The sequence below is a fragment of the Leuciscus leuciscus genome (assembly GCF_965113295.1).
Source record: "Leuciscus leuciscus genome assembly, chromosome: 4".
Lineage (NCBI taxonomy): Eukaryota > Metazoa > Chordata > Actinopteri > Cypriniformes > Leuciscidae > Leuciscus > Leuciscus leuciscus.
The window spans coordinates 4,741,343-4,753,713 of NC_138728.1; the positions used below are offsets into that span (position 1 = coordinate 4,741,343).

The window sequence follows — 12,371 nt, forward strand, 5'->3', positions numbered from 1 at the left end:
ATTTATAAAGTATTAACTATAATACCTACAACAAGTATAACAACTATGATTATAAAAGAGTATAAATAGCTATTTGATGCATTATATAAACATACCTTGAGAGTAAAGTGATACCATGTAATGAAATGAAAATGACAACATACTTCTGCATGTTCATACAATGCACACTTAATTAGATGAATAAAACTTTCTGAATCCAAAATCTAAGCTACATTTGTAGGTTTAAAAATGAATTAAACACATTAATAACACAAACACGTGCCTTTGGTGTGCTTGTGAAAAGGGGTTTGTCTTTGCGTGAGGTCCAGCTGAGAGTCAAAGTTCAGTCTCTGCTGTGAGAAAAGGGGGAACAGACTTAAATCTCAGGCTTTAAACAGTGGAACAATACAGATTAGTCTGTTAATGATGTCGGCATGCAGAGAGGTATGCCTTAGAAGAGCCAGACTATGTTAATGAGTGATCACTTCTCCAAAACAGAAAGAGGGAGCGAGCTAGAAAAATACCTCAACTCTGCTAAATGCCAAAAGCGCATTCTGCTGAGGAATTGCAATTCAGCTAGAGCCAATGAAAACCCTTAGGTAAGCATCTGGGCACGCAAGTGGCCCAACTATGTGTGAGACCGGCATGAAATTGTTACTGTCGTACTGACGTCCGTGGATGGACAAAGCATCGCTTGAGTTGTGATTACTACAACACCTGCACTCACTAGTGAGGTATGTGAGACTAAGAGCATGATGGGAACGAATAAGGCAGAGTGTGCTGAGGAAGTAGAGAGAGAGAGAGAGAGAATGAGCAAGCGAGAGTTTTGTATTTGAGTAAGCAGTCAAGCATCGGATTGAGCTAATATCTTCTCTCCCAGTGGACTTGTTCAGAAATGATACCATGCTTAAACGGATCAATTCGTTCTAATTAGTCATACAGCACGACGCATCAAACCGCTTCCCCGTGTCAACATATCTGCTAACATGATGGGAATGGATTGAAGCGATTACGACGTGAACAGTCAAGGGGCTGTGGCAATCTTTCATGTTGATAAGCGCACTCTTTCCTCTACTGAGATAATGGAGAAGCGCGTACGAGTGGAGGAAACACTATAACGCCTGCCGCTTCTGTCTTCCTGTAACGCTCTGACCTCCTCTTTAATCTTGCACCACGTTTACATTTCACCTATAACACTGACAGAAATGGGCTTTTCACTGCTCTAGCTTTTGTTGGACTGGTAGTTGGCAAAAAAACGTATATACATGTTAATGGTTAAAGGATTATGCCATAGCAAAACTCCTGCAATGTGGGGAGAACAGTAATGTAAGCTCAGAATAATTAAAAAAGAGTTTCTCTGCTCATTTAAGACTCATTTTACATATTTTTGTTAATTTGATTATGCATCATTTGGCTGTAATAATCACATTTTAATCCTCAAAATTTGTGTAAAAAAGTGGGAAAACTTCATCTAGGCCTGTTTGACAATGTTTACTCTTAACATTGAGAATGTCGGTGTCAAAAAATCATGCGTGTAACACCAAAAATATTACATATGATGCAAAATAGACTTGAGAAAAGATCACATGCATGCAGAATCACTACACACGGTGAACATGTAATGTCCCTGTGTGAATCTGGACTTACTTTGCTCTCTCTTCCTCTAAAGGTGTCACTGAACAACAGCATGCTGGAGATGTACGGCGGCGACCAAGGTATGACTGCCGCTCACGGTGGACTGACACCCTCATTGCCCACAAAGCTCTCAGTTAAAATGGAAGTCACAGGTACGGAGCACAGAAGGGCACAGACGCCTGTCCGAGCAGGACCTGTGCTGTTAGGCATTTCAGAAAGATACACTTACAGGAGCAGTTTCGTTTCAGATTAAAAACCACAAAGATGCGACTGCAGTTTCCAGAGTTTCTTATCTGGGAGAGCATTGCAATAGCCATGACGAGGTCACAAGTGCAAGTCCCTACACTCTTAGAAAACAAGGTTCAGTGGGGTTCTGTATAGAACTCTAGGGTTCTTGACTTAATTTTAAAGAACCCAAATGTCTTAAATGATGGCATTATACTTTCATGTTTAACCGTTTATTTTAATTTGTTTTTAGTGATGAAGTATGTTTTCAAGCTGTTTAATTCATAACATTTAAAATTAATTAAAAGAAAATTAAGTAATTAAAGCTGAATGCACAAAATTATCCCATATATTCCCGAATCCCAAAAAAGGTTTTATATATGAAACACCTGACAGAACCTTTTCTTCTAAGAGAGTAAGAACACACAATTTTTTTTTATAAAGAATAATGTTTTTTGTGTGTTTCTTGGGACTTATTTTGTGACCCAAGAACACAAAAAATGTGTTGGGACAAACATTTTTTTTTTATGTTTTATTTATTCAAAATAAAATTAATGAATGGACGAACAAACAAAGAAATATTTTTTTGTAACGTGTTCCATACTTGAATTATGAATGATGAATTAGCGGTCTCAAAATTACATTAAAGTTTATGCATTTTCTAAATCATTTATTTTTTTAATTGATTTCTGCTATATTTCATTATATTATATTATATTATATCATACTATGCTAAAAGTGTTCCCAATAAACACACAAAATATAATACTTATAGTAAATATTATTTTTGTGCGTTTCTTGGGAACACTTTTATTGTAGTGTAATATAAAATATTTACACATAAATATAATATACACAAATATAATGTGTTTTATAGGTGTATGTAGGGAAGACAAGTCCTATTCAACAGCTATTAAAAACAAAACAACAACAATGTAAAATCTAGGGCATACTGTAAATAGATCTAGCAAAGCAAACCCAGACGGGCTCATTCCACATGTGTTATTCCTAAAGGCCCAGGCTGTGAAAGCCAAACACAACTGTATGTTTCATGTTATTATCCAGCTGTCTTACTCTAAGAGTCAGCGTGCTCCGTGTTTAGCTCGCCTTTGTGTTGCTCTCATTCTTCATTATCAATGCTTCAGTGAGTGGAATATGGTAGCATGTATTCTTAGCATGATAGACACGGCACAATTCCTCCTTTGTGGGTGCCTTTTTTCTTATGAATGTCATGCATCAAGTAAAGCTAATTGATTCAGGAAATAGAAAGGATGCCTGGAGAACTCTTCACTCCGGCAGGAAAATAAGTGCATTACTATCTTTTTCACATAAGCGTGCTGCACGGCGCTCTTGTTTGGTTACGCATGGCTCAAATGACCTTATTGAATCAGCAGAAATGAATTGAGAAATCCAATCACTGCTCCCAATTATATAATTTGGAAGAATGTGAATGTGAATATGAATGCAGAAGCATTAGGCCTCCCTCCTCTTCACCCGCTCCGGGACGTCAGCAGCAGATTGGTTAATCGGAAGGTCCGGAAGGATTAAAAGAAGATACACAGCTTTTCTACTTTAAGACAGATCTGGTGTTGACGAGTCTGGGGTGAATGACACTTATTCAGACACAAAAAGAGGGCTTGTGCTGATGATGTGTGGCTGTGTTGTTTTGGGAGCATTAGGCAGGAATCTTGAGGACTGTTCAAACTAATGATGTTATTAATCTAACAGCTTTCTTTTGCATCAGCATGGTGTTCAACTTACCTTTGGATATACACTTATCAGTTTCTGCAATAACCTTCCCATCCTTTCTTCTTCTCTTACAGAACTCGACACCAGAGTCACGGCCAAAGAAAGACAGAAAAAAGACAACCACAATCTAAGTAAGAGGGCATTTGCACTTGCTTATTTAACCCTCAAGTTCTTTTCAGAGGCCCGAAAAATCAATCTGTTGTTAACAAAAATACTCAAAAAAATGACTTTTCTTTTTGTGGTGTGCTTTTTACGGACTCAAATTAACTCCAATTTCAATAAATGTTGTCAAATGGATGATTAGGTCAGAGAAATATACCATTACTTAACATGCATTAACTAACTGGTAGCTCTTGTTGGCTCAGGTTCATTATATAATGTGGTAACAGTTTAGTTTATTGTCCAATTCTGACCTAGTTGCTTATTATCATGCATATTACTAGGATATTGGCTGTTTATTAGTACTTATAAAGCGCATATTAATGCCTTATTCAGCATTACCATATTCTACATCCCTTAATCCACCCAATACCTAAAGTTAACAACTATACCTTAAGAACTATTAATAAGCGGTAATTGGGAGTTTATTGAGGCAAAAGTCGTAGTTAATAGTGGGAATTGGACCCTAATCTAAAGTGTGAACATTTATATTAACGGATACTTTTAATTTTAATAATGTATTAGTAAATGCTGACATTAACATTTAGAATACTTTCCATTGTTAGTTTGTTAACTAATGTTAATGAATGGAACCTTATTCCAGAGTGTTACCAATATTCTTTCAGTTTTTTGGGATAATGAGGTTAATTTCAAAATGTTATTTTATTTATTTATTATTTAAATGTACATTAGGGTCTCAAAAGACAGTTCAAGTCACTTTCAACAAAATGTGATGGCTAAATATTTAATGTAATTATTTCTATTTAATAATAAGCCATTCATTTTGTAATTCGATAATGCATTAATTATTTCTGTTTAATATTAATATTAGGTTTGTGCTGCATGACTTACTTTGTTCTCATAATTGGCAGTTGAAAGACGACGGCGATACAACATCAACTACAGGATCAAAGAGCTGGGAACGCTGATACCGAAATCAAATGACCCGTAAGTAAAAGTCTTACTGGATTCACAGCCGAACTCAAAGTCTTCACATCAAATCACATCAGAGATAGACTCTTAAAGACAGGGCAAAATGATGCTGAAGGAGAGAGAAGATGACAGTTCAGGGCTCATTTCTCAAGGAAATACCTACAGCGCGAACAGACCACCATTTGAATGATGAAAATGAGGTTCAAGGCAAAGTATAGACCATTTGAACTAAAGTTTAAGCACAACTGAACCCAGAGATGAAGTACGGTGCAGACAGGGAGCCCATTGCCCCGGCTTAATTGAACTTTTTATGGAATTTAAATGGAAGACTAGTGCTGTCACCTTGCCATTAACACAAGATAAAGGAGATTATTAGTTCAGATCAGGCCAACATCTTATTCCAAAGAAAGAGACAATTTCACGACACTTTCCTCCTTTTAAAAAGTAATGGTATCGGGAATGACTGCACTTTACTTCGGCTTCCAAAGTCCAATTTTTTTTCTGCCTCTTCCGACACCTATTTTTGCTCAGGGATTAATTTTACCGTACAAGGGGCCATAGAATGGTCTTTCTGCAGACGTACTTAACTATTCCATTAAAATTCCCATTCAAAGGCAAGGTAATGTCCGAGAATGAATAATTGGCCATGTAAATCACAGTTTCTTGGTCCCGGGGAAAAAAAGGAGACCCTTGTGAGGCTTTTCTCTGTGTATGAAAGTTCTACTGATGCAAAGGCGGTGTTGAGAAAGGTTATCTTTTACGTTTCTCTGCCAGTGATATGCGCTGGAACAAAGGGACGATCCTCAAGGCCTCGGTGGAATACATTAAGTGGCTGCAGAAAGAGCAGCAGCACGCCCGTGATCTCGAGAGCCGACAGAAGAAACTAGAACAGGCCAACAGAAGACTCCAGCTACGAATCCAGGTAAAGACACGAGGGGAATGTGGCCAGAGAATGAGATGTAGACATGAGAGACGGTAGAAAGCCATGGTTGTAGGAGCGAAAGGCAAGAAAAGACATCTTGATAAACTATCAGATGAAACTATTTAATTCTACACTTGGAGCATTTATCCGAAATAACATCTAAATTGGACTGATAGCATTAAATTAACCGTAATTTTATTTAAAGAAATGGGGAAAAACACTAATTCAGTCAAAAAGAGTTACAACAGACACAGCAGAATTTACTTACATAACAGACAAAGGGGCAAAAATGAATTGGTGAGTTGTTTGTTTGACCAGTGAATCATGTAATCACCTGAATCGTTTGAACAAAGCGATTCTCTCAAATGAATTGGGCTTCTCATTATTTAAGGGCCATGTTAATTATTGCCTTAACTCTCTCCTTTTCAAATCTACAGACATGACAAAATGCAGTACAATTTTGCAATATTGCACTTTGTTTTGTTTCCCCATTGGAAAATTAGCTTGAAACTGGAAGCAAAAACAAAAAGTCACTACTGTAAAAACCTAGTAGTATCATGACTTTTACTTCATTACTCCCCGACATTGATGGACAAGCAGCTAAAACCAGCATGATAGTGTCCACAGTAGTGGTTTTAACTGGTCACTTAAGCTGATGACCAGCTTAGCTTGAAAACAAAGGTTCAAACACACCTCCCCATGTGCCTGACATCTGAGCGGCCTGCTCCTATCGACGTTTGTAACCGCCTGCTTTAAAACACGGCGAGCGGAATGATTATCTGATTAATAATTATCTGAGCAGAATGTGCCCCGGAATTAGATTATGAGGGCTAATAACTTTGAAGAGCTGGGCTCCTCGTCTGAATTTATGCATTAGTTTCCAACAGTATTGACATATTCACGGACCAGGCGCGAGTCTTCTTCACACATGTGAAGACATCGCAATTAGCCCTCAAAGTAATTACCCCGAGGCTTCCTTTCCAAAAGCTAATGCTAATAATACCTCAATTGAGTGTCTGAAGATACCCACGCTGAGAGGCAATGCAATAGCTCATTTAGACTGTCTCCGCTACAGATGATGTGTGGGAGTAATGGAAATATGAAACCATAGCGGTGAGTGTAGACACTTGCAGGAGTACTAGCTTAGTAATTAGTGTTAATCTCATCAACCAAATGAGTGAACAAATCTTCTTTCATTATTTTTATTATTTAATCAACAATAACAAAAATGAGTAATAAACGTGCACATCATTATATTTAAATTATTTTTAATTAAAAAGAAGATGAGTAAACAAATAATGAAGTCACACTTTTTTACAGTGTCCATGTTACACATCTTACATGTACTTATTGTAGTCAAAACAGTAAATTATGCATAATTACAAGCAACTAACCCTAAACCTAACCCTAATTATATAGTGCGTACGTGTTGTTAAATACTATTACTCAATAATAAAAAGTCTAAATATAAAAATAAATGTAAGTACTCAACAACAAAAAATAACACATAAAAAAGCCTGATATTAATGCTTTTCAAAGAAAAATACAGAACATTAATGTAATATCCAATAATAATGTTTTAAATGATCCAATCACCCAAACTCATTCTATACATATCACATTAATCAGATATTTAAATATGTATAAAATGTCAATTATTTGGTTTATTTTGCTTTTTAAACAGGCAATTGTTATTAGATGCCATTCTATGTACTCATTAATAAACATGACAATGAAATGATGACCAATTTAAGAATATTTTCACCAAAAACTGTGTAATGGTGTCAGCTCAAGGCCAAAGGTCTGGGCAAGTTAATGATTGTGCGCCACACACCGTTAAGCTGTCCTGTTGTAACGGGAAGCCCTGCTTGCTGGAAGTTACCTCAGAGTTTATCTCTGTGATGGATGAGTTTGAATGCACCCCTTCATGTGTTTATGGCACATGAGGGCCTAGAGCAAAAAACAAGGAAAGAGACTAAATTAGAGTGCCATCTATTACTGTCAGACTTGACCCGGACGGCCTGAATGCAAAGTGGGCAGTTTATCTCAACCCACCTTCCTGTGTGTGTCTTTGACAGGAATTGGAAATCCAGGCTCGAGCTCACGGTCTGCCCAGTATGGCTGCTTCAATGGGAGCAGTTGAACTTTCATCCCACCTCCTGAAGCAGCACCAGACCCCCCCGCAGCCAGGACAGCCCCCCCTCTACCCTCAGGAGGACATCAGCATCAGCGGCCCGGACTACACCCAGCGGACACCCTTACCGGCGGCCATGGTTGTGGGGAACGGCGGAGAACAGACCGACGGCTCCACCACCTTCTCAGATCCTCTCTCCCACTTCACTGACTTCTTCTGCAGCACCTTGAAAGAAGAGCACCGGCTGGACGAGATCCTGATGGACGACCCCCTCTCGCCCTTCGGGACCGACCCACTCCTCTCCGCCGGATCGCCCGCGGCGTCCAAAGGGAGCAGTCGCAGGAGCAGCTTCAGCTCAGAGGAAGCAGACGATCTCTGACCGTCCCGACGCCGACCTGCAACACTGTGTAACTGACCTCCCATTTCCATTGGATTACAAAGATGACGGGAACTCATCCCAACATCTTACCCCAATGTTGAGTCAGACACATCAAAAAAGGGAGACTGACTGATTGATCTACTGACATTGACATACTGTGCAGATAAAGGACCGTCTGTACAGCGATAACACTGGTTACAAGCGATCACTGGATTACCAAATGTATATTTCTGACACTTAATGGCATTGTTGAGATGGACCAGTTTAAAGAAAGAAATCTTTTTGTGCCTTATCCCAAAGCAAGCTAACTTTATTACCACTGAGACCAGAAGCGATGCAGATGTAATTATGCTAGGCAGGAAAACCCTAACACATCTTTCTGTATCATACATAATGTATTTTTCCAGAAACATACTGTTCAAGTATTTATGTTTTAATCACTGTATTCTTAAAAAAAAAAAAATTTCTTATTCTAACTCTTTTACTTTTTATATATAACTCGAGGGGTGTGGGAAAACACAATAAACCCCTTTTTGATAAACTCAACACACTGTCTCACATTTCTTGCATATTCAAATTGTCATACAGGTTTGGAACAACATGAAGGTGAGTAAATGATTAAAGAATATATATGTGTGTGTGTGTGTGTGTGTGTGTGTGTGTGTGTGAGAGAGAGAGAGAGAGAGAGAACTGTCCCTTTAAGTAATCAAATAATAAAATGGCAGAATATTTATAATGAATATTATAAATGTTTAGAATATTTTGTAGAATGTTAGAACTTTACATTTACGTTACAATTTTTTAAAAGTATGTTCATCGTGAATCTCCAATTCGTATTGGAAGCTTGTTTCCACCACGGAATAAAATATAAAAGTTGCGAGATATAAAGCCACAAATCTAAGAAATAATTCGTATTTTATAGTTTATGTCTCGCAATTACGACTTTTTTCCTCACAATTGTGTGTTTTTATCCCAGCAATTCTGACTTTTATTCCTCGCAGTTCTGAGAAAAAAGTCATAATTGTGAGCCGAGTTTTTTTGGCTTTCTCAGAATTGCCATTCTTGGGGGGGGAAAAGTCAGAATTGCAAGATATGAACTTGAGTTTGAATTTATCTTTTTATTCCATGGTGGAAACATACTTCCATAAATTAGTCTTAAATCTACAGTGCTAAAACTTGTAATGATTTTTTGAAAATCAAATATTAAGCATTGCAATACCTATTAGTACTATACGTTTATAATCTATCAAATAAATTCTTCTAACAGTTAATGTCATTAACACATTTTACAAACTTTACATTCAAAAAGTTATTGACGCCTGTCAATCAAGACATTCTTAAAAAAAAAAAAACTGCACTTCTACTTACCTTACATTACATAAAAAGAATTTTTTGTGAATCCGGCCCCAGACTGAGGAGTGATGATGACACTGAAGTACCGGCTCTCACTGGGAGGCTGACAGTTTGATTGACATGTTGATTGACCAGTGATGAAGATGACCCTCACCCGCAGGACACTAATGACACTCAAATAACCACTAATAATGTGCTAACGGTCTTCTGAACAACTACTCACAAAAACCATCCGCAGCAGAAGTTTACCACAGAACAGTCATGAGGAAAATCTCACCAGACTTTGAATCCCAAACGAGTTGAGTTCTGCATATACAAACACTAACGATCATAAATAGTTAGCAACAACATGTAAGACGAATCTCACGGCTGCTCTGAGCCTCTTCTGAGCCAAGTTGATTTAAAGTTTTATTTTGGACTAGCCCAGAATAGGCAGCCTTCTAAAGACACATTTCATTAGCAGATATTATTTAACCAAAATCGAAAATGAAATAACACATTAATAATACAACAAACACTAGCACAAAAAAAAACACGTCAATGCATTTCGACAGATAGCCCGTGTTCATCAAAGCCTGGCTAAATTAATGTTTGAGAATGTTATTAGCTTATATGTTTCTCTGTAATGAAATCGAAAAAGCTTCGACTTGCATCTCCGCCGCAGACGGAAAATAAAATTGAACTGCCACATCATTATCAAGCACTGATACTCCAACTACAAAGTGCTGAGTGATGTTTACGCTTAATTGGCCAGAGCAATTACCCAAAGTAAATATGGATTTTCATTAAATTACAAACATGGACGAGGCCTTATGGAAATCATTTCCATGAGCGCAATTTCCCATTTCCTTTTTCTCAGCCACTTCCAAACCATTTTTCCTCCGCAAACACAATCCTTTGATTTATTTCAATATGGATAAAGAATTGAAAAAAGGAACAAATATTATGTTCAATGCAAAAAAAGCAATCATGCTATCGCACATATGCAAGACTAGAGAAGGAGAGATCTACAACTGTTGTAGTCAGACGAGAACGAAACTAGATTTGTACATATTCTGAAGACAATCTGAGTGAAACTTGAGCATGTACTGTAATGCTAGGGCATGGCTTTGGAGTATCGCTACATGGTTTCTAACTGGTCCAGATCAAAGAGTCCACCTTTAAGTCTCTGTGATACTGGGTCTGTGGTTATACAGTAGTTATACAGTAACTGGTCCCTTCCTCAAAGCTTGTCACCCGTTAAATGGTGAGTTACATGCGACAAAAATCATTTCATCCTGAGGTTTAAGGGTCTGTTCAAATCTCACCACTAATAATATATCATACATTATTTAAAATGCACACACACACACACCAATGTATTATGCAGCAGAAACTAGACTAGATACTCTACATTGTATGTCAATCATCCACAGCCATAGGTCAATATATTTTCCTTCCTTAGAAAAATTACAATTAATATGTGACTTTAATGTAGAATCCCAGAAAATGGAGGGTTGTTGTTACCTGTTTCCAGCTGACTTGTTCCCGCTGTCCTGTGTGTCACCAGCAGATGGTGGTAATAGACTGAGATCCTCACATGTGCCACACATTGAGAGCTGAGAATCTATAGTCAGTAAATCATGTTTCACAGAAACCTCCGGATTGTTCCACAGTCTGATTTTGATGTATATAAATCTTGGAAACAAAAGAAGTTGCAAGTCAGTGGGAGATTTTTAATATGTGGCTTTGCTTCTTAGATTTGTAAAAGCATCAGATGTTATTTATTTATGCAGAAATGATAGAGAAAAGGTTCCTTATAATCTGAGAAAGGAATAAAGAAAGAAAAAGCATCTCACACTCACCTGGTGGAGAGGTCAATGGCATTGTTGGGCATTGCTGATGATTTCAAACGTTTAGCACACAGACTGAAAAAAATTAACAAAATACATATTTTAAAAATGTGCATGTAAAAAATGTATAGCATTAAAAACATTAAAACATTATTAACATGATTAACTAAAACAATAATAATTAAAAATAAATCTAATTTATTAAATAAATAATGGTATAAATTAGATAAACTAATTGGCACTGCAACAAATTAAATAAATTGATTAACTTAAAAACAAAACAAAGTCTTATGTTGTGGCTCTTAGATTAACTTTTATCGTTTAAATAAACAATTTATGCAAACATTGACAGGTCATGTATTAAATTCAAAATGATGCATGTCCTAGAAAAGGAAACGCTTTATATTCCACTGTTCATGTTACACTCTTACATTCATAAGAACCAAAAATTCTTAAATTGCCCTTATCAAATAATAAAAGTCGGCATGAATCGGAAGTTACGATAGTCTTTTCTTCCCTACTGTGACTTATCGGAGTGAAACGGCTTCTCAAACAGGAAAAAAAATGTAGGGCGGGGCTTGAGTTTCCAGGGAATTGATTGGATGGTTTGTTATTGGTCGATCTGATGTGAGTGACAGGTTGCTCCGCCCTCACGCCAGTGAACGCATCATCAGAGAAGAGATGTTCCTGCAAGAGGGAGAGGAAGTTACAATGATTAAAAATTATGAGGGCACAATAAAAAAAATACATTAAAAAAAGATGTGCACAGATAAATCTTTTATAATAAATACAGCAATATTCTCTTCAAATTAAGAATTGTCAATTTTGATTTCATGGTGACTTTAATAAGTTTGATTGATCACAATCCGGCTAACTAGCACTACCCAGGGTTAGACTGCACATGAGAGCTGTGGCGACAGTAACGTCCCCAGGTGAACCCCACTGACCAGCCTTCCCATAATCCTCTGGGGCAGAGCCTCCATTTTGTGTTTATGGGACCACACCCAGCAGTATTTCACAAACTCCCACATCACTGGCCGGAGAGCCGAATTAACGACGGAGCACAAAGAG

General features: G+C 37.4%; 1 protein-coding gene and 1 long non-coding RNA gene across 11 annotated transcripts in view; both read left to right on the top strand.

The window, feature by feature from the left end:
* Positions 1-8,661, top strand: part of tfec (transcription factor EC) — a 52,667-nt gene extending 44,006 nt beyond the window's left edge. For 8 of the 10 annotated variants that reach the window (XM_082168443.1, XM_082168441.1, XM_082168444.1 and 5 more), the window contains 5 exons: positions 1,649-1,766; positions 3,663-3,719; positions 4,620-4,695; positions 5,455-5,602; positions 7,681-8,661. In XM_082168443.1, the coding sequence (XP_082024569.1) occupies positions 1,649-1,766; positions 3,663-3,719; positions 4,620-4,695; positions 5,455-5,602; positions 7,681-8,115 (834 nt within the window). In that variant the 3' untranslated portion in view covers positions 8,116-8,661. The remainder of the gene's footprint in view (positions 1-1,648; positions 1,767-3,662; positions 3,720-4,619; positions 4,696-5,454; positions 5,603-7,680) is intronic. The other 2 variants (XM_082168445.1, XM_082168442.1) reach the window with 1 other exon arrangement.
* LOC309497999 overlaps positions 1-12,371 on the top strand; it is a 121,716-nt gene that overhangs the window by 78,220 nt on the left and 31,125 nt on the right. The window lies entirely within an intron of this gene.